This window comes from Piliocolobus tephrosceles, chromosome 21, assembly GCF_002776525.5.
Source record: "Piliocolobus tephrosceles isolate RC106 chromosome 21, ASM277652v3, whole genome shotgun sequence".
In the NCBI taxonomy this organism is placed as follows: domain Eukaryota; kingdom Metazoa; phylum Chordata; class Mammalia; order Primates; family Cercopithecidae; genus Piliocolobus; species Piliocolobus tephrosceles.
Genome location: NC_045454.1, coordinates 47,401,455 through 47,426,908, shown reverse-complemented (window position 1 = coordinate 47,426,908; position 25,454 = coordinate 47,401,455). Strand labels below are relative to the sequence as shown.

At 52.9% G+C, this 25,454-nt stretch overlaps 1 protein-coding gene across 8 annotated transcripts in view; it reads right to left on the bottom strand.

Moving 5' to 3' along the window:
- The window catches only part of PTPRS (protein tyrosine phosphatase receptor type S), a 142,710-nt gene that overhangs the window by 54,261 nt on the left and 62,995 nt on the right, over nucleotides 1-25,454 (bottom strand). For 7 of the 8 annotated variants that reach the window (XM_023185666.2, XM_023185670.2, XM_023185665.1 and 4 more), the window contains exons 3-5: nucleotides 15,607-15,752; nucleotides 14,856-14,997; nucleotides 6,238-6,426 (exon numbers count right to left, since the gene is read on the bottom strand). In XM_023185666.2, the coding sequence (XP_023041434.1) occupies nucleotides 6,238-6,426; nucleotides 14,856-14,997; nucleotides 15,607-15,752 (477 nt within the window). Of the gene's footprint in view, nucleotides 1-2,019; nucleotides 2,038-4,158; nucleotides 4,168-6,237; nucleotides 6,427-14,855; nucleotides 14,998-15,606; nucleotides 15,753-25,454 lie in introns of all 8 variants that reach the window. The other variant, XM_031934837.1, reaches the window with a different exon arrangement.

The window sequence follows — 25,454 nt, the reverse complement described above, 5'->3', positions numbered from 1 at the left end:
GAGGCTAAAATGCCCCAAGCCTGGATCAAAGAATTTGTTGGTCATGAGTAAATACAGATATAAAGAAGACGGCAATTTTTCAAATCACAGGCATATTTAAAATTTAAATACCACAGGCAAAAATCCAAGGTCTTGGTGTTCATGAGTAGATGAAAATAGAACTGATTTCCCCTCAATACATTTGAAATCACAGGCCCAAATCAGACTTCACTTCCAATGAACATATAAAAATGAATGAACCGCCGGGCGCGGTGGCTCACGCCTGTAATCCCAGCACTTTGGGAGGCCGAGACGGGCGGATCACAAGGTCAGGAGATCAAGACCATCCTGGCTAACACGGTGAAACCCCGTCTCTACTTAAAAATACAAAAAACTAGCTGTGCGAGGTGGCGGGCGCTTGTAGTCCCAGCTACTCGGGAGGCTGAGGCAGGAGAAAGGCGTAAACCCGGGAGGCGGAGCTTGCAGTGAGCTGAGATCCGGCCACTGCACTCCAGCCTGGGCAACAGAGCGAGACTCCGTCTCAAAAAAAAAAAAAAAAAAAAAAAATGAATGAACCTTCTCAAGAATATCTGAAATCACAGGCCTTGATCAAACACTACTGTGCCCATCAGTAAATGAAAACGAGGCGAAGATTTCCCCAAAGATATCTGAAACCACATGCCTGAACCAAGTCCTTCATTTTCACAAGTAAATGCAGCCGAGTATGTCTTAAATTACAGGCCTAGCTAAAAACTTGAGTGCCCAAAAATTAAAAAAAAGGCAAAAGTTTCCACACGTATGTTTGTAATCACAGGCCTGGATCAAAGTCCTTATTCTCCTAAGTAAATAAAACTTAGTATAACATATCTAAGTATGTTTGAATCACAGGCCTGGACCCAAGGGCCTGTCGACCATGAGTAAATGAAGATGAGTGAATATCCTCAAATGTGTCTGAATCACAGGCTTCAATCAGAGCCTATGGCACCAAGGATCGAAACATCCAGACTGAGCTTTCCAGTCTTGTTTGTGACTATCCCACACACAGAAATGACATGGACCCACAAATCGGGGGATTCTCTCTGGAGGTCATGGATAAAGACTCTGCCTCCATTGAACACTGCCTATTCTTCCTTGACCTCGAGGTTCTGGGAAGCAGGCCGTTATCTCCATCACTAAGGAGGCCCAGAGAGGGTCGGGAGACTGCTCTAGGTCACACAGCATTTGTAGCAAAGGTAGGGTTGGACACTGATTCTTCCCCAGGGTTCCCACTCAGGCCTTCTCTTGGCTCTTCTCTGAGGCAGCAGTTGGGTGTGGATAAGGGATGGAGCAGACTGACCTGAGAGCGCGTCTCTACGTGTCCTTGGGTTAGACCCTCCAGATCAGAAAGAACTGTGGAGCTGGAAGGCCCACTTTGCATTTTTTTTTTTTTTTTTTGAGACAGAGTCTCTCTCTGTCACCCAGGCTGGAGTGCAATGGCGTGATCTTGGTGGCTCACCGCAACCTCTGCCTCCCGGGTTCAAGCGATTCCCCTGCCTCAGCCTCCCGAGTAGCTGGGATTACAGGTGCCAGCCACCACGCCCAGCTAATTTTCGTGTTTTTAGTAGAGATGGGGTTTGACCTTGCTGCCCAGGCTGGTCTTGAACTCCTGACCTCAGATGATTCACCTGCCTCGGCCTCCCACAGTGTTGGGATTACAGGCGTGAGCCACTGCGCCCGGCCTGCACTGCTCATTTTAGAGGTGGCTAAACACCATGGGGCTCCCAGCACTCTGGGGGTCTTGCCACGTAGGGTCCTTCCCAGAGCGGGAGAGAGCCCCCCGGCCTTCCACAGTCACGTGACCTGAGGAGTCACCTCGGCCACATTCAGCCCCCCCGGCCACAGACACAGACACAGAGACCAGACTAACACTGGGTGGAACGAGGGTGGTGGCAGGGTGGACACACATGGAAGCGGGCCTGGGGACGGCCCCTGCGGAGCCTGCGGGGCTGAGTGGGCAGCGAGAGAGAGCGTGAGTGGGCGGGTGAGTGAGGAGCCTCTTACCTCGGATCGGAGTGCTTTCTGTAAGGGAAGCAGAGAGAACCAGGTGAATGTCACAAGGTGGTCGTGGGGGGCCAGGGGGCCCCAGGGAAGCTGGGCGGGGGCCATAAGCCAGGCCTCTGCACTCTGCCCCGGGGAGGGGATCGAGCCAGCCCTGGGCATATAGACCCTGCAGGCTTTGCTGATGAAGCTGCAAGAGGCCTCCTAAGAGCAGGGTGAGGTCTGAGGGCTTGTCAAAGCAGGAGGGCTTCCTGTAGGAGGCAGGAATCTCTGGGGGTGGAGGGATGGAGTCTAGAAGACTCTCTGGACGGGCTGAGGGGCGTCTCTATGCCCAGGGGAGGTCTGTCAGCCTGGGCCTTTGGTGGCCTTCCCTCTGCGCCAACGGAGGGAGGTTCATGACCCCCGCCTTCCTTCTTTCCTTCTTAGGGAGCCCAGCAAGGGACTGTTTTCAAGTCCAGACTAGGAAGGGACAAGGAGCAACAGGAATTATCTTGTTAGAGTTAGGGAGGTGGGTGGGGTTAGTGCCCCAGGGCCAGGCATTAATACAGCCAAGGAAGGGTGTCACAGACAGGCCAAGTAGGAGGGACGGGGAGAGGCCTGCAGCCTTCTTACCAAGAGGAAAAGAGGAAAGACCTGTTTATCTGGGCCTTGGGGGTAGGGACGGTTAACTGCAAAACAGGAAAAGGTGGCTCAGGGCTGGAATGTTACCCCCTCTGCTCAAGATCCAGGGAGAAGTTTTGGGCTCTCTTCTCTCTGCTGCTGATGGCCGATAACCTGATAACTCGGCTGGCTAGGGCCAAGAAGATCCTAAGACCTGGATCTGCCAGGAGTGGCCAGACACGTGAAAAAACAGCTCATTCTGCGTGGCCCAAACCCATTTTACAGATGGGCCAACTGAGGCTCAGAGGGGAATCTCTGAGGTCCCATCATGAGGCAGGGGTGGGCACTGAGCCTAGCTCTCCGGCCTCCTGGGCTGAGGAGCTTCTGGCCCGAACTTTTCGGGGTCCCTGTATTATCTTTCGAGATATCCTCATGAGGCCACTCTGCACCCTTTACAGGGGAGGAAATGGGAATTTGCCTAAAGTTAAACCCTGGAGAAGTGGAATCCGAGTCAGCGGAAATCCAGGCTGGCCTTTGCTAGGACATTGGGATGACGATGGTGGAAGCCAGGGTTATAGAAAGTCTTTCCAAGCCAGCCCAGTGGTTCACGCCTGTAATCCTGGCACTTTGGGAAGCTGAGACAGGTGGATCACCTGAGGTCAGGAGTTTCAGACCAGCCTGGCCAACATGGTAAAACCCGGTCTCTACTAAAAATCCAAAAATTAGCCGGGTGTGGTGGCGGGTGCCTGTAATCCCTGCTACTCGGGAGACTGAGGCAGAAGAATTGCCTGAACTGGGGAGGCGGAGACTTTAGTGAGCTGAGATGGTGCCATTGTACTCCAGCCTGGGTGACAGATTAAGACTGTCTCAAAAAAAAAAAAGAAGTCTTTTCAAGCTGGCCAAATCACTCAGGGCTATTCTATTGAGCGGAAACATTGTATCTCTTAGACATTAAAAGGTGTTCCACTTCCCACCTGGAGAGAGATGAAAGGACTGATATCATAGACTGACATCAATCACTCTCACTTTAGTATGAATTAGTCCCATAACTGATTTCATGGGATTCAGGCTGAATGCTGAGAAAAGTGGATGAGGAGTGCCCAGTAGCAGCTACGCTGGAAAAATCTCCACCCCACGCCTAGCCCCAGCCCCCAAACTTCTGTAATTAAATCCTTTTCCAGCAGGGCTAAGGCCAAGAAGAAAGTGGGGGAGGATATGTTGTTAGATGCGAAGTTCCATGAGCCCGAGGATGCCTCTGAACCCCCCTCAGCCTCCACTCTGAGGTCTGCCTGGCCCCTTGTGGACCTGTCTCTTTTCCTCTTTTCCTTTGGGTTTTTTTTCTCTGCTGCACACTAGTGCCCAGCTGGGGAGGGCTGAGGGGCTCGTTGTGGGGAGGAGGGAGAGGGCGTTAGTAAACATACCAGGCAGAGTGGGTCACAGTTACCATCACGGTGGCTGTTAGTTTGGTGAGGAGAAGGGGACAGAAGGGGCACAAAGGGGATGGGGCGTTAGTTGTTGACGTGATGATGAAATCAGACTTACCAAAGGTTTCTGAACGTTTACAACAGGAGGATAAGAAAAGAGAACAGGAAGTTAACAGGTGGTTACGAAGAATCCTGTGTCCTCATCGAGGAGGGGAGGGTGGGGGAAGAGAGGGGGATGCTCAGAATAATAATAATAATAATAGTATTTCTTACGGTTCCTAAAGTGGTTTATGTTCACTAAGCACCTAGCAGGCGTTAGACATTCGATCCTGCAGAGGTCACCAGAACACAAGGAAATAGGCATGTTTTATGGGGAAACTGAGGCCACCGCTCCCCTGCTTGCAGAGGCCACGGAGCTGCAAACATCCTCAGCCGGGCTGGGAGAGGGGAGGCAATATGTCCCCCCAGTGTGAGGTCTGAGTCTCTCCAGGGAAGAGATTCTGGGCTCCATGTCTGATCTTTTTTGTGGCTTGGTTTTCACTAAGGAGGAGCAGCAGAAAGCGGAGAACGGGTAAGTGGGCTCTTTGGTTGGGGGCAAGGATGGGCAGTGAGTGTGGGGCACTGGGGATGATTCGGGGAGGGACTGCTGCAAGAGGGGTGCTCCGTGGCGGGGTCCTCGGAGGAAGGGGAGAGAGAAAGCAAAAAGAGGGGCAGGGTGATCTCAACAGTGACCTGAATGAAGGCAGGGTGTCAAGCCCGGCACAACTCAAAACAGTAAATCCATGACATAGACACACACGCATGTGCAGCCACACGTGTGCTCTCCCAATGTATGGAGACACAGCTCCACCACGTGTGTCCCCACGCACGAGCACTAGGGAGGTGCGGGCTGAGAGGCACGTGCGCGGGTCACCGCCCTGTGTGCACAGGCACGGGAGTGACTGCAATGTGGGTGCACGTGTGGCCGAGATGCAGGCAGACACTTTGCTCCGGGTGGGGGAAGGGAGGCCCGTGTATGACAGTGGCGAGGCCTGCGTGCCTGTGCCCACATGCGGGAGGCAGGCCAGGCCGGCACGGGGAGCCCAGACACGCACACGTGGACATGTCGTGAAGCGGGGGGACGACACACACGCAGACACAGCCCCCCAGACAGATGGACCCGCAGATGGGCCACGTGGGTGCTTTGTGGAGGCACAATGGTGGAACCGCCCATCCCCAAGGCTCTGTGTGTCCCAAGGTCTCCCTAGCCCCCCTAGGGCCGGAACAGAGAGGCTGGACTGCCCATCGGTGCCCCATTACAGACCTGAAGCCCCACCATCACCTCTGCTTGTCTTTGTCCCATGATGTTCTTACTGCTCAGCCTTGGAGACACTCTCTCCCTGTAGTTTTCTATGGCTCCCCATCACCTTACCTGTCACCTCTGGACACTTACCATTGCCTTACGCAGCTTCCACTACTCCTGCCTGTCTGGGTCCCATTGTAGTCTCACTGGACATGCCTACTGCTTCCGTATAGAGGATGCTCTCTCTCTGCCACCTTCCATAGCTCCCTATTACATACCCATTGAAGCTGGTCTCCCCTTTTCACCCTCCATGGCTCACCGACACTTTTGCTTGTCTGTCTCCCAATGCTTGGGCGCTCCCAATACCCACCATTCTTGGTGGCTTGCTTGCTTTCCTTTTAGAGACGAGGGTCTTGCTACATTGCCCATGCTGGTCTCAAATTCCGGGCCTCAAGCAAGCCTTCTGCCTTGGCCTCCCAAAGAGCTCGGATTACAAGCATAAGCCACTGCGCCCAGCCCCCTCAGTGGCTTCCTATCACCCACAACAGTCTGTGGGTGACAGTCGTGATCTCACTGCCTGAGTATGGGAGACACTCTCCCCCCACCATGGCCCTATATAACTCCCCACCCTTGTGCGTGTCTGCATCCATTATACCCACGCTGGCCAGGTGTTGAAGCATTCTTCTTCTACCACTGTCTACAGCTCCCCGGTACTCATGCCCATCTATGCCCCCTAATAACCTCAGTGTGTGACTTTGAAGACATTTGCCTCCACTCCTGCAGTGCCAATGCCTGCCACGGCCGCACACTGTCTCTGCTGTCCTCCAGGAGTCCCCACAGCTTGGAGCCTGCAGATGCTCCCTGCCCCCTGCTGCCCTCCGAGGCTCCCACGTCCTGTGAGCCACCCACACTCACCCGATCGCAGCTGTTTGATGCGTCCATTGCTGGCACTAGGATCCACGGGCAGGAAGTCCTTGAACCAGGTGATCTCAGGGTCAGGGTTGCCGCTGGCCGCACAGAGCATGGTGGCTGTCCGTGTCCGCTCCACCACCTTCAACTGCGGGCCCATGTCGATGTTGGGGAAGCCAGAGGGCAGCTGGTCCTCTGAGGGCAGAGACGGGAGAGAAATGGGCATGGTTCTGAGCACTGCACGGCCACCCCTCCAGCCTGGGGCTCAGGGAGTGCCCGGCCGCGGGTCCGGCTCCTGCCTGGCTGCGTGACCTCAGCCCTGGGTGCCATCCTTTACAGCCAGTTCTCTCTTTTTTTTTTTTTTTGAGATAGGGTCTTGCTGTCTCAAGTGCAGTGGCACAATCACAGCTCACTGCAGTCTCAATGATCTGGGCTCAAGTGATCCTCCTGCCTCAGCCTCCTGAATAGCTGGGACTATAAGCACGTGCCACCATGCCTGGCTAATTTTTAAAACTTTTGTAGAGAGGGGGTCTCGCTGTGTTGTCCAGGCCGGTTTCAAACTCCTGGCTCCAAGCAATCCTACCACTTCTGCCTCCCAAAGCACTGAGATTACAGGCATGAGCCACTGCACCTGGCTGGGTCCCTCTTCTGTACAAGGGGGAGGCTTGTGTGAGGGAACTGAGCAGGCTAGAATATTTCTCACTGGGGGGTGATTCTGCAGCCCTGGGAGACACTGGGCGATGTCTGGGGATATCTGAAGTTGTCATGACTTGGGGGTGGGTGCTCCTGGAATGGACTGGGTGAGGCTCAGAGATGCTCTGCCTCCTGCTATGTATAAGCACGAACCTGGCCCCACGGTCCACAGTGCTGAGTGGGTTCATTTACAGCAGCCTGAGGACGCCTTTCTTTTTATCTTTTAAAAAATTTTTGTAGACAGACAGACAGACAGATAGATATATCAGCTGGGCACGGTGGCTCATGCCTGTAATCCCACCACTTTGGGAGGCTGAGGTAGGTGGATCACTTAAGGCTAGGAGTTTAAGAACCAGCCTGGTCAACATGGTGAAACCCCATCTCTATTAAAAACAAAAATTAGCCAGGTGTGATGGTGCACGCTTGTAATCCCAGCTACTCGGGAGACTGAGGCAGAAAAATCACTTGAACTTGGGAGATGGAGGTTGCAGTGAGCTGAGATCATGCCCCTGCACTCTAGCCTGGGGGACAGAGTGAGACTCGGTCTCAAAAAAAATAAAAACAAAAATAAAATAAATAAAATATAGAGATAGGGTCTCACTATGTTGCCCAGATTGGTCTCGAACTCCTGGGCTCAAGGAATCCTCCCACCTTGGCCTCCCAAAGCACTGGGATTACAGGTACTTTACAGGTATAAGCCACTGTGCCTGGCCTGGAAGACACCTTTTTTTTTTTTGAGATGGAGTCTCTCTGTTGGCCAGGCTGGAAGGCACTGGCATGCACTCCATACCCGGCTAATTTTTGTATTTTTAGTAGAGAAGGGGTTTTGCCATGTTGGCCAGGCTGGTCTCGAACTCCTGACCTTGTGATCCGCCCGCCTTGGCCTCCCAAAGTGCCTGGAATACAGGCGTGAGCCACTGCACCCGCCTGCCTTTCTAAACATAAACCACACTGCTCCCCCGCTATACACCCTTCTGTGGTCCCACCACCCTCAGAAGGAGCCCCAGCTGCTTGTCTGCTGCCGGCCTCTGCCACCTTCCCTTCTCTTTTTCTCTCTGGCCCAGTTACGCTGGCCTCCACGGCTCTCAAAGTCATCAAGCCCCCTCCCTCGGGTCACCTGTCCTGTTCCCTTGGCCTGGAATCCCTGTTCCCGCATCTGTCTACTGATTGGACCACCTGGGACTAGCTCCAACTCCCTTGCCCTAAATGTCCCTACACGTCCCACTGTCCTCTCTGCAGCAGGGAACTCTGAAATGGTGCATCTGCGTCCCTAGCACCCAGCGCAGAACCGGGCATACAGTAGGAGCTCAATCAATGAACAAACAACTCAATCCTGGTTGAGCACTCAATCCTCCAGCACGGTGAGTGGCCGCAGGTCTCCAGCGCTCGGTATCCCTCTTGGGTGGCGAGGTTCTAGCTCCCCTCCATGGTAAATGGAGACTGGTGGTGATGGGGTCGGGGGACAAGGAGGAGAAACTCAGCTCCCTGGGATCTCCTGGTCCCAGAGTTCCCTGACCGGTGGGAATGTGCTTCTGGGCTGAGGTGATGAGCTGAGCTGGCTGAGTGACAAGCTGCCTCACATCCAGGGTGCTCTACAAACCAAGATGGGCCGGCCGCAGGGGCTCACACCAGCACTGTGGGAGGCCGAGGCAGGAGGATCGCCTGAGGTGAGGAGTTCGAGACCAGCCTGGCCAACATGGTGAAACCCCGTCTCTACTAAAAATACAGAAATTAGCCAGGCGTGGTGGTGGGCACCTGTAATCTCAGCTACTTGAGAGGCTGAGGCAGAAGAATTACTTAAACCCAGGAGGTGGAGGTTGCAGTGAGCCGAGATCACACCACTGAACTCCAGCCTGGGTGACAGAGCAAGACTCTGTCTCAAAAAAAAAAGAAAAAAAAAATTAGGAAATAGCCCTGTAGTGCAGACTCATAACCGCTCCCCCCATCCCGCCCAACTCCATTCCAAAGGACAAGTGACAAAAAAGTGACCAATCGCAGTGCAAGAAATAGGCAGCTCATTTGCATCTGGTAGGAACGCTGGAGTGGGAGGGGGTAAAGGGCTGCAAATGATGGCTTCAGGGCCACATGTGGCCCTGTGGCTGTTTTTGTTAATAAAGTTTTATTGGTTGGGCGCGGTGGCTCACGTCTGTAATCCCAGCACCTTGGGAGGCCGAGGTGGGTGGATCACGAGGTCAGGAGATCGAGACCATCCTGGCTAACACAGTGAAACCCCGTCTCTACTAAAACTACAAAAAAATTAGCCAGGCGTGGTGGCGGGTACCTGTAGTCCCAGCTACTTGGGAGGCTGAGGCAGGAGAATGGTGTGAACCCGGGAGGCGGAGTTTGCAGCGAGCCGAGATTGCGCCACTACACTCCAGCCTGGGTGATAGAGCGAGACCCCGTCTCAAATAAATAAATAAATAAAGTTTTATTGGCACACAGCCACACCCATTCATTCCTCAGCTTTCCCACCACAATGGCAGAGTTTTGGGTTGTTGCTGTGACAGAGACTGTCCAGCCTGTAGAGCCAAAAATATTTACTTTCTGGTGCTCTGAAGAAAAAGTGTGCTGTTCCTGGTGTAGACAATGTTGCTGTTTGTTTAAAGAACACACATGTATTTGTTTGCAAAGGCCCAGATGGGACATGGGGCACAGGGCTGGGTGGCTGTGGACAGAGGTGGGCAGGAAGCCACCATCTTGGGAGGAAACTGAGCCCCAGGCAAGCAGCAGGAGGGCGGGAGGCCAAAATGGGGCAAGGGAGAGGTGGGCAGGATCCAGGGAGGTGCAGCCAGAATCAATCCCCGCCTCCCCAGTGTAACAAGAGAGCAGCAGTTCCAGCCCAGGGGTCACTGCTTGATGGGAAAAAGCCCCAGTGGGGGTTGGGCACGGTGGCTCAAGCCTGTAATCCCAGCACTTTGGGAGGCCGAGACGGGTGGATCATGAGGTCAGGAGATCGAGACCATCCTGGCTAACACGGTGAAACCTCATCTCTACTAAAAAATACAAAAAACTAACTGGGCGAGGTGGCGGGCGCCTGTAGTCCCAGCTACTCGGGACGCTGAGGCAGGAGAATGGCGTGAACCTGGGAGGCAGAGCTTGCAGTGAGCTGAGATCTGGCCACTGCACTCCAGCCTGGGCAACAGAGTGAGACTCCGTCTCAAAAAAAAAAAAAAAAAAAGAGCCCAGTGGAAAGCCCTGAGCACTAACAGCATCCCAGGCACTGTGCAGGCAACAGAACCTGTGATCTCCTCCAAGCCTTTTTCACAGAGGGGAAAACGGAGGCCCAGGCAGACCCACACTTGTTCCAGGTCATACAGCTAGCATGTAGCAAGGATTTGAACACAGGCCTGGCTGAGCTCAGAAGAAGCTGAGCGGGATGGGCTGCAAAAGCCCTCCACCCAACCAGGTCTGAACCCATCGGGGCCCTGAAGGGGGCATGGTTGGATGCTGTCTGAGGTGGTTCAGGCCCCTTGTCCGTCCTTCCTGGGCCAGGGACCTGGACGACCTTGAAACTGCGCTGATTGGCTACTGATGACATCATCAGAGATTAGGGCCAAAATGACTGGGCCTCAGTCAGTTGGTTTTGGTGCCCACAGCTGGGTCTGTGGGCATTCCCGTGTGTGTGTGTGTGCATGCCTGTGTGCCTACGAGGGTGGCTTTGATGAGGACGAGAACCCTGTATTTCATTCATACGTGGGTACGTGTGCTCACACTTGTACATGCTCAAGCTTGCGCTGCGCCCACACGTGTTCACACGTGAGCACTTCCCGTGTGCATGTGGCCCCGCAGGGCTCCCCGTGAGCATGTGTGGGCAGCAGCCAGCCAGGGTGCAGGGGGAGGCCTCGGCCGCCTGATGCTACCGAGAGCACCTAATTAAACGAGAACGTACATCGCGAACCACACTGTGCCCAGTTCCTCGGAGTTTAATTAAAACAACAGTGCGGGAGGCGTGTGCGGGGTCCACAGTCAGATGGCAGAGGAGGGAGGCAGGGAGTGGCCGTGGCAGTCCAGATGGTCCCCCGCCAACTGCCAGTGACTGGCCGGGGGTGCCAGGAGCTCAGGGCTGGTGGCAAGGTGGGTGGGGAGGGGACAGGGTATCCGAGGCCCTGGGCCCCGGCAGGAAGGATGAGCTCTCAGCCCAAGCAGGCCCTTCCAGGCAGCTGGAGAGCAGAGAGAAAGAGAGTATGGGCCGGGCGCAGTGGCTCACGCCTGTAATCCCAGCACTTCGGGAGGCCAAGGAGGTAGATCACCTGAGGTCAGGAGTTTGAGACCCATCTGATCAACATGGCGAAACCCTGTATATTAAAGATACAAAAATAAGCCAGGCGTGCTGGTGGGCGCCTGTAGTCCCAGCTACTCAGGAGGCTGAGACAGGAGAATCGCTTGAACCCGGGAGGTGGAGGCTGCAGTGAGCCAAAATCACGCCATTGCACTCCAGCCTGGGCAACAAGAGCAAAACTCCGTCTCAAAAAAAAAAAAAAAAAGAGTGTGGATTGATGCTGGGGGCATTTTTCCCAGACTCCTGGGGACCGGGCAGTTGATGGCTTCACAGCTTGTCCTTTGAACACCCTGAGTGCTCAGCGTGGAGGCTGGCATGGGAAAAGAGGAGGCTGTTCTGTCTGTGCCCGGGAAAGGTCGGGGCAAAAATATGTGCTGGGAGGAGCAGGGCGGGCCACAGTGGGCTGACTCCAACCCTGCTCCTCCCTCCATCCCCCGGCGGGACGGGCTCCAGGACTCAGGCAAATGAAATGAGGGTGTCTCTTGTTAGAAAAGTATTAAGACTTTCCAGACCGCAACAGCAGAGGTTTTATCTTTTCTTCCCCCTCCCCCTGCTCCTATTTTAGAGACAGGGTCCTGCTTTGTCACCCAGACTGGGGTGCAGTGGCATGATCATAGCCCACCGTAGCCTTGAAATCCGGGGCTCAGGGGATCCTCCTGCCTCAGCCTCCTAAGTACCTGGGACTTCAGGCAGGCACCACTACACCTGGCTAAGTTTTACATTTTTTTTTTGTAGAGACTCGGACAGCGGGGTATGGGGTCTCTACGTTGCCCAGGCTAGTCTCCAACTCCTGGGCTCAAGTGATCCTCTTGCTTTGGCCTCCCGAAGCGTTGGGATTACAGGTGTGAGCCACGGCACGTGGCCAATAGCAGAGCTTCAAAAGGCACGGGGCCTTTCTTTCTTTTCTTTTGAGATGGAGTCTCCCTCTGTCACCCAGGCTGGAGTGCAGTGGCGCAATCTCAGCTCACTGCAGCCTCCGCCTCCCGGGTTCAAGCAATCCTCCTACCTCAGCCTCCCAAGAATCTGGGAGCTAGAATGACAGGTGCACATCACCAGGCCTGGCTAATTTTTGTATTTTTAGTACATCTAGGGCTTCCCCATGTTGGCCAGGCTGGTCTCAAAATCCTGACCTCAAGTTGTCTACTTGCCTCGGCCTCCCAAAGTGCTCGGATTACAGGCCAAAGCACAGGGCCTTTCTGAGGGAGGGATCCTGTATGACTCTACAGGTCACTCGCGTGTGATGCCAGTCCCAGTTTCACGGGACCAGAGTCTGAAATCAAGTACGCCTAGGGCAGCTGTGATACCCCCTCCCAGGGCTCCAAGCTGGTCACAGCTGGGCTGCCCTGGAGGACAGTGGAATAGCCTCATCTTGGGAAGCGACATGCAGGGGTCACCTCCAAGCTAACGGCTGGCAGTGGCTCATATTCATGGTTGGATGTCTCTGCGGGTGACAGGTGTAGCCCACCCACTTGGGAGCTGCAGAAGAGTTGGTAACAAGCATCTTACTACACCAGAATCATAACAGTGATGAACGTAATAACGGGGAAGTAGAATTGACCAAATATGGCATTGTACTAATCTCTCTCCTTGTATCACTCACTCATCTGGTTCACAGAATTACCCCTTGTGGTGAGAACCATTATTAACCGGTTTCTTTTTTTTTTTTTTTTCCCCAAGACGGAGTCTTGCCCTGGTCACCCAGACTGGAGTGCAGCGGCGCCATCTCGGCTCACTGCAACCTTCACCTCCCGGGTTCAAACTATTCCCCTGCCTTGGCTTCCTGAGTAGCTGGGATTACAGGTGCCCACAATCACGTTCAGCTAATTTTTGTATTTTTAGTACGGACAGGGTTTCACCATCTTGGCCAGGCTGGTCTTCAACTCCTGACCTCACGACCCACCTTGGCCTCCCAAAGTGCTGGGATTACAGGCATGAGCCATTGTGCCCAGCCATTTTATTTTTATTCATTCATTCATTCATTTTGAGACAGAGTTTCGCTCTTGTAGCCCAGGCTGGGGTGCAATGGCGTGATCTCAGCTCACTACAACCTCCGCCTCTTGGATTCAAGCGATTCTCCTGCCTCAACCTCCCGAATAGCTGGGACTACAGGTGCATGTCACTTTGCCTGGCTAATTTTTGTATTTTTAGTAGAGACAGGGTTTTACCATGTTAGCCAGGCTGGTCTTGAACTCTTGACCTCAGGTGATTCACCTGCCTCGGCCTCCCAAAGTGCTGGGATTACAGGCGTGAGCCTTTGCACCCGGCCCGACTTTAGAGATGAAAAAACTGCAGCTCAGAGAGGTTCATTAACTTGCCCTAGGTCACACAGCAACCAAGTGGCAGCCAGGACTTGAGCTCCACCAGCTGGGTCCAGTGCTAAAACCAAATTGCAGTGGAGAAGGCAGCACAGAATGGTTGGGCAAGAGGTTTGTAAGGGGCTGTTTGAAACGATGCTGAACAAGAGTCTGTTCACAAAATTGCTTCCTCATTGCAAAACAGCATCATTCAGACAGCCCCCTATAAACCCCATGCAACTTGCTCAAGAGATGCACTTAGGCTGCACGCAATGACTCATGCCTATCATCTCAGCACTTTGGGAGGCCCAGGGGGTGGATCATGTGAGGTCAGGAGTTTGAGACCAGCCTGGCCAACACGGTGAACCCCGTCTCTACCAAAAATACAAAAATTAGCCAGGTGTGGTGGCACGTGCCTGTAATCCCAGCTACTCGGGAGGCTGAGGCAGGAGAATTACTTGAACCTGGGGGGTGGAGGTTGCAGTGAGCTGAGATAGTGCCACTGCACTCTAGCCAGGGCAACAAAGCAAGACTCTGTCTCAAAAATAAAAAAAAAGAATTGCACCTGAACAAGGCCAGCAAGCAGCCCCGCAGGCCCGTGTGAATGTCTGGGGAAGTGGGGCAGCTATTTCCGCCTACCTAGCATTTGTTCATCCTTTATTTTTTGTAGAGATGGGGTCTCACTATGTTGCCCAGTCTGGTCTCACATGTGATCCTCCCACCTCAGCCTCCCAAAGTGCTGGGATTGCAGGTGTGAGCCGCCATGCCCAATCCTGTTTATCCTTACTCCTTTGGCGAAATGACACTCACTCCTGGCTCCAGGGAGGAGTCCAGCCAATCAGAGTGTTTGTTCCTCCTGAGCCACAGTGATTAGTTCGGGGAGGGGCATGGGATCCAAGTTCATTGGGGGTGGGGGAATTTGCACTAAGGATAACATCAATACAGAGGGAAACAAAGTCGAGACAGAGAGTGAACTCTGAGAAAATTCAATGAGTCCCTGGATCCAGCTGAACCTGAAGCCAGCCACTCCACAGAATTTTAATTCTGCACATCAATTATCTTTCTTGCTTGAACCCATCTGAGTTGGATCAGCCTCTTGTCATCAGAAGCACATGATGAAGATTATAAATTAGGATGATTCTAGTCTCTCAATTCCTTCCTTTCTTGCAAAGGCACAATAAATCCCCACCAGCAGGCTCTGCGCCCTGAGAGTGTTACTGGTTCAAGAAGGGAGATCAAGGTCCTCCCAAAAAAACCAAAGTAGGAAGGTTTGGGCTCAATTGCATGTATTCCTTTGGTGCTTGTCCCCAAAGCCCAGGGCCCGGTTCCTCCTCCACCCACCCTGGGGAGCCCAATACCTCGGAGGACAGTGAGCTTGGCATGGACTGTAATCTCCCCAACTGAGTTCTGGGCCACACACTCGTACACGTTTTCATCCCGCGGTGTCCTCAGAGGCTGGATCCTCAGCACTGCCCCCGCACTCTCATCAAACTCAATCGTCTGCCATGGGCAGGGGAAAAAAGGACAGGGTGAGGCTGACGTCCCCAGGAAGGTTCCTGTCTAGGCTGGGCTGTAGGGGGATGGCAGTCAGCCCCATGATCCTGGGGGTAACTGGGAGAAGAGCTGGAGGCTGAATGTGCATGTGTGCCGGTGTCCAGTATAAATGCTTGGGAGACAGAGACCAGATTTGGGTACATGTAAGAACAGGGTGTTGTGTGCATGTGTGACTGTGATAAATGTTTGCAAGCCCATGTGACAGGCACGCAAAGGCGTGTGAAGATATGCAGAGTGTGGCAATGTGCATGTGTGATCATGTACACGTATTCAGCGTTGTAAAATTCCTTTTGTGTGCACTGGTGCTGTGTACACTGAGCTGTGAAGAAGATTCAGAGAGGGCAGGACTTTGCTTGAGGCCACAAAGCATGGAGCTGGTAGAACAAGTGAGGCGGGCAGGGCCCCAGCTGGAGTCTGCACAGCCACACTTGCCTGGCCACCGATGCCTGTGCTCCACCTGGGGAATGTGTCCATGGTGTCTTCTGTGGCTGAGGTGTTGTGGCCCTGCCTTGGGGGTGCGTTGACCCCAGGCTGCCTCTCCCCACCCCAACTCACCTCAAAGCGCTGAGAGTTGACCTTCTTGCCCTTCTTGTTCCAGGTCACTCGTGGCTTGGGGTCGCCCGTGGCTTGACACACGAAAGAGGCCACACCCCCGGACACACCGATCTGGTCCTTAGGTTCTTTGATAAACCTGGGGGGCTCTGGGGATACAGCGGAAAGAAGCGGGGAGCTGATGGGTCCAGGCATCTGGCTAGGATACCACAGAGCCACGAAAACCTGCCCTCCATCCTCTGCCCATAGAAATGCCACGTGGCCAATGGAGAGAGAGGGAGGAAAGCAAGGATGACAATGAACGCCCTCCCACTTCACCCCCCGCCATGGCACCCAGGTAGCCACGTATCCCCACGTCCACCTGCAACAACCACACCCGCCCACACGTGGACACAACCTCACCTGGGCACACCTGCTCAGACACACCGCCACTGGGAAAGATGGAAGGGGAGTCCCGTGAGATGTGGGGTCCCTAAATTCAGCACCTGAACCCCCCTCCATGGTGACCAGCCAAACCCTGGAGCGCCCTGAAAACACCTACCAGAAGATAACTTGGTCTAATTCCCTGGCGAGACACGTGAGGAAACTGAGGCACCCAGCATGGGGGTGACCATGGGATACGAGGCCAGAGCCAGCATTCGAACCCAGAGCTCCAGCTTCTCGGGAGGCATCCAGGACATGGCTGGACACAAGGGGTCAGTGCCCACGAGAGTGGTCTGAGCTAGAGGCGGGAGCTCAGAAAGGGGGAGTAACATTTACTATTTAATATTTAACCTCTCCAACGGCATGCAGGGGCAGTGACATCCTGATCTTCATTTTCTTTTTTTTTTTCTTTCAAAGAGAGTCTCACACTGCCGCCCAGGCTGGAGTGCAGTGGCGTGATCTCGGCTCACTGCAACCTCTGTGTCCTGGGTTCAAGTGACTCTCCTGCCTCAGCCTCCTGAGTAGCTGGGACTACAGGCACCCACCACCAGCCTAACTTTTTGTATTTTTAGTAAAGATGGGTTTCACCATGTTAGCCAGGATGGTCTCCATCTCCTGACCTCGTGATCCGCCTGCCTCGACCTCCCAAAGTGCTGGGATTACAGGCGTGAGCCATCGCGCCTGGGCTTCTTTTCTTTTCCTTCTTTCTTTCTTTTTTTTTTTTTAGAGATAGGGATTCACTCTGTCACCCAGACTGGAGTGCAGTGGCACGGTCTTGGCTCACTGCAGCCTAGACCTCCCAGGCTCAAGCAATCCTCCCACCTTGGCCTCCCAAGTAGCTGGGACTACAGGTACAGGCTGTCACACCTGTAATCCCAGCACTTTGGGAGGCTGAGGCTGGTGGATCACTTGGGGTCAGGAGTTCAAGACCAGCCTGGCCAACATGGTGAAATCCCATCTCTACTAAAGAAACAAAAATTAGCCAGACGTAGTGGTGGGCACCTGTAATCCCAATTGTTTGGCAGGCTGAGGCAGAATAATTGCTTGAACCTTGGAGATGGAGGCTGCAGTGAGCCGAGATCACGGCACTGCACTTCAACCTGGGCAACAGAGTAAGACTCCGTCTTATAGAGATGGGGTCTCACTATGTTGCCCAGGCTGGTCTGGAACTCCTGGCCTCAAGTGATCCTCCCACCTTGGCCTCCCAAGTAGCTACGTTGTCCAGCCTGGTCTCAAACTCCTAGCCTTGAGCAATCCTCCCACTTCAGCCTTCCAAGTTGCTGGATTTATAGGCGTGAACCACCATACCCGGCTCTGCAATCCCTATTTTACATGTGAGGAAACTGAGATACAAACCAGGCAAGGGACTTGCTTTGGCTGGACATGCAGCCAGGCCGTGGCTGAGCTGAACACACTCCTTTGAACCAGGCTGGTTTTCACACCCACATTCTTCACCCTCCATGACTATCTGATATATTCATTCAGTCTCTGCAATAAAGTCTGGAGTAGGAGTGGTTTTTGTTTGTTTGTTTGTTTTTGAGATGAAGTCTCGCTCTGTCACCAGGTCACCAGGCTGGAGTGCAGTGGTGCGATCTCGGCTCAGTGCAATCTCCACCTCTCAGGTTCAAGCAATTCTCCTGCCTCTACCTCCCGAGTAGCTGGGATTATAGGCACACACCACCACGCCTGGCTAATTTTTGTATTTTTAGTAGAGATGGGGTTTCACCACGTTAGCCAGGGTAGTCTCGAACTCCTGACCTCAAGTGATCTACCTACCTTGGCCTCCCAAAGTGCTGGGATTACAGGTGTGAGCCACTGCACCCGGCCTGGAGTAGGCGTGTTTTTTTGTTTTTGTTGAGACAGAATCTCGCTGTTGCCTAGGCTGGAGTGCAGTGGCATGATCTTGGCTCACTGCAAGCTCCACCTCCCAGGTTCATTCCATTCTCCTGCCTCATCCTCCCGAGTAGCTGAGACTACAGGCACCCGCCACCTCGCCCGGCTAATGTTTTTTGTATTTTTAGTAGAGATGGGGTTTCATGGTGTTAGCCAGGATGGTCTCGATCTCCTGGCCTTGTGATCCACATGCCTCGGCCTCCTAACGCGTTGGGATTACAGGCGTGAGCCACCGCACCAGGCTGAGTACCCCTGTTTTAACACCCTAGAGCAACCTCAATCAGCTGCACCTGGGACAGGCTACCATATCTGTGGAGAATTCATTAACACTGTTTCCTTTTTATTGACTATTTTTACAGTAACCTTTGCATCTCCCAGAGGGATACTACATTTCCGTTCACAGGAATGTTACAACGTATCTCCTAAGATGAATGGAGCTACTGCTGAGATTTTTTTCTTTTTTTTTTTTTTGAGACAGAGTCTTGCTTTGCCGCCCAGGCTGGAGTGCAGTGGCACAATCTCTGCTCACTGCAAGCTCTGCCTCCCAGGTTCACGCCATTCTCCTGCCTCAACCTCCCAAGTAGCTGGGACTACAGGTGCCCGCCACCATGCCCTGCTAATTTTTTTGTTTTGTTTTGCTTTGTTTTGTTTTGTTTTGTTTTGAGGGCTGCAACATACTTACAAGAGTCCTCAGGAAGCAGCCTATATATCCAATAAAAAGGAACCGATCAAGTGAATGCCAGGCTATCTATGCAGCAGTGGAATACTACATAAATACAAAAAGGGGGAAAAGGCCAGGCGTGGTGGCTCACGCCTCTAATTCCAGCACTTTGGGAGGTGGGCGGATCATGAGGTCAGGAGATCGAGACCATCCTGGCTAACATGGTGAAACCCTGTCTCTACTAAAAATACAAAAAATTACTGAGTTTTGCCATGTTGCCCAGGCTAGTCTCGAACTCCTGTCCTCAAGGGATCCTCTCACATCGGGATGCTTTTTTTTTTTTTTTTTTTGAGACAGAGTCTTGCTCTGTCGCCCAGGCCGGAGTGCAGTGGCGCAATCTCGGCTCACTGCAAGCTCCGCTTCCCAGGTTCACGCCATTCTCCTGCCTCAGCCTCCCATGTAGCTGGGACTACAGGCGCCCGCCACCTCGCCCGGCTAATTTTTTGTATTTTTTAGTAGAGACGGGGTTTCACCGTGTTAGCCAGGATAGTCTTGATCTCCTGACCTCGTGATCCGTCCACCTCGGGCTCCCAAAGTGCTGGGATTACAGGCGTGAGCCACCGCGCCCAGCCTCAGGATGCTTTTTGATTATTTATTTATTTGTTTGTTTGTTTATTTATTTATTTTTGTGGCAGGATCTCACTCTGTCACCCAGGCTCAAGGGCAGGGCGCGATCTCGGCTCACTGCAACCTCTGCCTCCCTGGTTCAAGCAGACTCTTCTGCCTTAGCCACCTGAGTAGCTGGGATTACAGGTGCATACCACGCCCGGCTAAGTTTTGTATTTTTGGTAGAGACAGGGTTTCCCCATGTTGGCCAGGATTGTCTCGAACTCTTGGCCTCAGGTGATCCACCTGCCTCAGCTTCCCAACTTGCTGGGATTACAGGTGTGAGCCACCGCGCCTGGCCAGGATGCTTTTTAAAATAAACTACTAGAGTAGGAACAAGAAGATAAACTATTCAATGGAGGGGGTGTGTATAAGCAAGAGGTAATAAAGTATAGCAAACGAAGTATAGTTGCATGATTTTTTAAAACGAAAAAGGGTGGGGCGTGGTGGCTCATGCCGGTAATTCCAGCACTTTGAGAGGCTGGGGCGGGCTCTCTAGATTAGGAGTTCGAGACTAGCTGACTAACATGGTGAAAACTCCATCTCTACTAAAAATACAAAAATTAGCCAGGCTTGGTGGTGCGTGCCTGTAATCCCAGCTACTCAGGAGGCTGAGGCAGAAGACTCGCTTGAACCTGGAAGGTAGAAGTTGCAGTGAGCTGAGATCGCACCACTGCACTCCAGCCTGGGCGACATACCAAAACTCTGTCTCAAAAAAAAAAAAAGGAAAAAAGAAAAAAGGGAACGATTGTGTGTATGTGTAGAAACAGTGCTGCCTCCAGGGAGCTGAGCGGCTGGACACAGGGACAGAGACTTTTACTTCATTATCTTTTCAGATTTAGAACTAAAGACAAATTGAATAAGTTATTTTTATTATTTTTTATTTTTCTTACTTTTTTTTTTTTTTTTTTTTTTTTTTTCAGAGACAGGGTCTCACGCTCACCCAAGGTTGGAGTGCAGTGGTGCAATCATAGCTCACTGCAGCCTCAAACTCCTGGGCTCCAGGGATCCTCTGGCCTCAGTCTCCTGAGTAATTGGGACCACAGGTGCTTGCCACCACACGCAGCTAATTTTTAATCTTTTCTAGAGACAGGGTCTCGCTATGTTTCCCAGGCTGGTCTGGAACTCCTGGGCTCAAGCGAACCTCCCATCTCGGTCTCCCAAAGCTCTGGGATTAGCGGTGTGAGCCACCGTGCCCAGCTAAAGTTATTTATTTTTATTTTTACTCTTTTTTTTGAGACAGAGTCTCACTCTGTCGCCCAGGCTGGACTCGCTGTAAGCTCTGCCTCCCGGATTCACGCCATTCTCGTGCCTCAGCCTCCCGAGTAGCTGGGACTAAAGGCACCTGCCACCATGCCCGGCTAATTTTTTTGTATTTTTTGTAGAAAGGGGGTTTCACCCTGTTGGCAAGGATGGTCTCGATCTCCTGACCTCATGATCTGCCCGCCTCAGCCTCCCAAAGTGCTGGGATTATAGGCGTGAGCCACTGCGCCTGGCCTGAAGTTATTTTAAACCATAAAATTGCTTAAGTAGGCCAGGCGTGGTGGCTCACGCCTGTAATCTCAGCACTTTGGGAGGCCGAGGCAGGCGGATCACAACGTCAGGAGATTGAGACCATCCTGGCTAACATGGTGAAACCCCGTCTCTACCAAAAATACAAAAATTAGCCAGACATGGTGGCAGGCGCCTGTAGTCCCAGCTACTCGGGAGGCTGAGGCCAGAGAATGGTGGGCAAACCCAGCAGGTGGAGCTTAAGTGAGCTGAGATCACACCACTGCACTCCAGCCTGGGTGACAGAGCGACACTCCGTCTGTTAAAAAAAAAAAAAAATTGCTTAAATAAAAAAGTGAGCTGATTAAAGAAAAAATGGAGCACAACTTTGTTTTAAGTAAAAGATTGGGGTCTGAGGAGAGGCAGAGGTCTAACAACTCAAACTTGAGCAACGCTAGGACTTTGAGCCTCTACTACCAGCTGGAAATGGGTGAAGTGAGTCCAGGGGCCACATAGATTGACCAGAAAAGTTCTGGAAAGTTCCAGCTATTCAGAAGTCCAGAGAGGCCTTAAGAAGGCCTGAGGTTCCAAGTGTAGGTCCCTGTGGGCCCCAACGCCTACCCATCCATAGCCCGGGCTGGGCTTTAAACAAAACAGAGTTCCTGCCCCAGTGGCCTGACCAGCCTAACCTCCCTCACTCAAGGCTCTGCTCCTGTTGATATGACCATATGTGTCTGCTTTGAGCATCTGTCCCAAAAGTCACTACACCTGGTTGGGCGCAGTGGCTCATGCTTATAATCCCAGCACTTTGGGAGAGGATTGGATTACCTGAGGTCAGGAGTTTAAGACCAGCCTGGCCAACATGATGAAACCCCATTTCTACTAAAAAATTCAAAAATCAGCCGGGCATGGCAGCAGGCGCCTGTAATCCCAGCTATTCGGGAGGCTGAGGCAGGAGAATCATTTGAACCCAGGAGGCAGAGGTTACAATGAGCTGAGATCGTGCCATTGCATTCCAGCATGGGTGACAAAAGCAAAACTCCATCTCAAAAAAAAAACAAAAGTCACTAGACCCACCATGTATAGGAATGCACGACCTCCCTTAACCTTTTTTTTTGTTTGTTTGAGATGGAGTCTCGCTCTGTTGCCCAGGCTGGAATGCAGTGGCGCAATCTTGGCTCACTGCAACCTCCACCTCCCGGGTTCAAGCGATTCTCCTGGTAGCTGGGATTACAGGCGCCCACCACCACGCCCGGCTGATTTTAGTATTTTTGGTAGAGACGGGGTTTCAGCATGTTGGCCAGGCTGGTCTCGGACTCCTGACCTCAAATGATCCACCCACCTCGGTCTCCCAAAGTGCTGGGATTACAGATGTGAGATGCCGCGCCTGGCCCCTCAACTCTTATTTATCCCTCTGATGAAACAACAGCCAGTCCCACTGTACAGATTCAGGAATGTTTATGGGTTCACAGAGCTCAGAGCTCAGAAGCTGGGCGTGGTAGCTCACACCTGTAATCCCAGCAGTTTGGGAGGCCAAAGCGGGAGGATCACCTGAGGTTGGGAGTTCGAGACCAGCTTGAAAAACGTGGTGAAACCCCATCTCTACTAAAAATACAAAAATTAGCCCAGCGTGGTGGCAGGCACCTGTAATCTCAGCTACTCGGGAGGCTGAGGCAGGAGAATTGCTTGAATCCAGGAGACAGAGGTTGCAGTGAGCTGAGATCACGCCATTGCACTCCAGTCTGGGTGACAGGGCAAGACTCTGTCTCCAAAAACAAACCACCACAAAAAATATCACAGAGCTCAGAAAAAACGGCACTGGAATTTGAACCCGGGTTTCTGCCTCCAAGCCGACATCTTACTCTCCTTCCACATCCAGACCTTGAGCCTGATTAGGGCAGATGTTTTGCTCCACATTGAGCCTGGGCCTGCCCCCTCCTTCTGGCCTCAGTAATTGTGACCCGGGGCCATGAGTCCTCAGCCAAGGACATGAGGAAAAGTCACTGTGGCTGGGTCAAGAATGTTACTTCTGGTAAAAATCTCTCCCTCTGGAGCTGCTGGAAGGAAGGGCAGAAGCTGGCTGCGGGTAGAGACGCATCCAGCTGCCTGTCTGACCTAGAGCCAGAACACACCCCTTGCCCCCTCCACTCCAGCGAGCAAGACCGGGCGGGTGCTACAATCAGCCACTGTCTGTGTTGTTCCTTCCTCCCGGGGTCCCTTCCTCCTCTTCTCGCCTGGCAGCTTCAACCTCAGCTCGGCCAGCACCTCCCCTGCGGAGCTTTCTTGGGTTAGTGCAGGCCTGGTCAGGAGTCCCGTATGCCACTGCAGCCTGGGCATCCCCAGAACACTGGGCTGAAATACCTGCTTGTGTGGCTCTCAGCAGAAAGGCCAACGGACAGCCTCAGTTCCCTGGGACCTCAGACTTCCTCTAGGTGTCTGGTGACCCTTGAGAAAACGGAGCTCCCAGCATCACTGCCTGCTCTCGGATTTGGAGGGGTTCTACCTCTCGGGAGTACCCCCACCACTGCAGAACAAATACCCTCTCCGTCTTCTCCAGGCAGCTTTGGGATCTGAGCCAGCCTGGAAGAGCCGTCTCTGCCCACTGCGTTACCCGTCAGAAAATGTCTCGCGGATGCTTGGAATCTCTCCTTTGGACAAAGCTTCCCCACCTTTTTCTCAGCAAAGGGGCAGAGACGAAGGAAGGATGCCTTTGGGGCTTGAGAGGGCCGCACCTGCAGCTCGAGAGGCACAAAGACACGCCATGTGCTAAGTTTTATGCCCGTGGCCAGGAGGAGCAAAACTGAGGCTCAGAAAGGTGAAGAGGCCGGGCGCGGTGGCTCACACTTATAATCCCAGCACTTTGGGAGGCTGAGGCAGGCAGATCACCTGAGGTCAGGAGTTCAAGACCAGCCTGGCCAACACGGCAAAACCCCACCTCTACCAAAAATACAAAAATTAGCCAGGCGTGGTGGTGTGCGCCTGTAATCCCAGCTACTCGGAGGCTGAGGCAGGAGAATCGCTTGAACCTGGGAGGCAGAGGCTGCAGTGGGAGCCGAGATCGTGCCACTGTACTCCAGCCTGGGCAACAGAACAATAGAACAAGATTTCATCTCAAAAAAAAAAAAAAAAAAAAATGAGAGACGGGACCTGCCTTTGGTCACATGGCATGTGATGGGCAGAGAAAGGATTCCAACCCAGGCCTGTCTGGCTCCAGTGCCCTGAAAATAACGCAGGCTGGATAAATGGGGTTGTGGGTCTTTATTGAGCACAAGTACCGTGGATGTCCCTGTTTCTTAGATGAAGAGACAGAGGTTCAGGTGGTGTTGCCAGTATCAAAAAAGCTGGGAAGGGAACCCGGCTCTCTCTGGAGACAACGGGCCTGAGACTCCCGCTCCGTGGCCTGGCTTGGCGCCATCTCTGTTTTTCCATTTCAGATTCTGTAGACAAGAATTCAGTGCCAGAGCTGGTGACCCACCCACCCTGTCCCCTCCAACTCTGCCCGGGGCCAGCCCCACGGCATCCTGGGAAGGCCCCACTGGATCTGAAGTGGTTTCTGGAGCAGAAATTGTTCCCTTATGCCTGTAATCCTAGCACTTTTGCCTGGAATCCCAGCACTCTGGGAGGCTGAGGTGGGCAGATCACCTGAGGTCAGGAGTTCAAGACCAGCCTTGCCAATGTGGTGAAACCCCATCTCTACTAAAAATACAAAAATGAGCTGGGCATGGTGGTAGGCGCCAGTAATTCCAGCTACTTGGGAGGCTGAGGCACAAGAATCGCTTGAACCTGGGAGGTGGAGGTTGCAGTGAGCCGAGATTGCACCATTGTACTCCAGCTGGATGACAGAGCGAGACTCCATTTCAAAAAAGAAAAACAAAAGAAAAGAAAAACTGAAAGGGGTCAGTACTGAAGGCCAGACATCCCCAATGCAGTGGAGAGAGGCCAGGAAGACTCAGGCCCTGGAGGCGGCCAGACAGATCACGGCGCAGCTATACCTGGCTTCTGGTCCCTGAGGGAGTGTGGTCATGGGGAACCTGGCCTGTGGGACCAGGCAGCTCAGGTTCAAATGGCCACTCTGGTCAGGCACAGTGGCTCACGCTTGTAATCCCAGCACTTTGGGAGGCTGAGTTGGGAGGATCGCTTGAATCTAGGAGTTTGAGACCAGCCTGGGCAACACAGTAAAAACTCCGTCTCTGTAAGAAATCTAAAAAATTAGCCAGGCCAGGCACTGGGGCTCAGGCCTGTAATCCCAGTATTTTGGGAGGCTGGGGTGGAGGATTGCTTAAGCCCATGAGTTTGAGACTGGTTCAGGCACATAGTAAGAACTCCATCTCTACAAGAAATTTAAAAAATTAGCCAGGCCGGCCGGGCTCAGTGGCTCATGCCTGTAATCCCAGCACTTTGGGAGGCCGAGGCAGGAGGATCATGAGGTCAGGAGATTGAGACCATCCTGGCTAACATGGTGAAACCCCATCTCTACTAAAAATACAAAAAATTAGCCGGGCGTGGTGGTGCGCACCTGTAATCCCAGCTACTTGGGAGGCTGAAGCAGGAGAATCGCTTGAACCCAGGAGGCAGAGGTTGCGGTGAGCCGAGATTGTGCTACTGCACTCCAGCCTGGGGAACAAGAGCGAGACTCCATCTCATAAATACATAAATATATATATATATATATATATATATATACACATAAACATATATATATTAGCCAGGCCAGGCA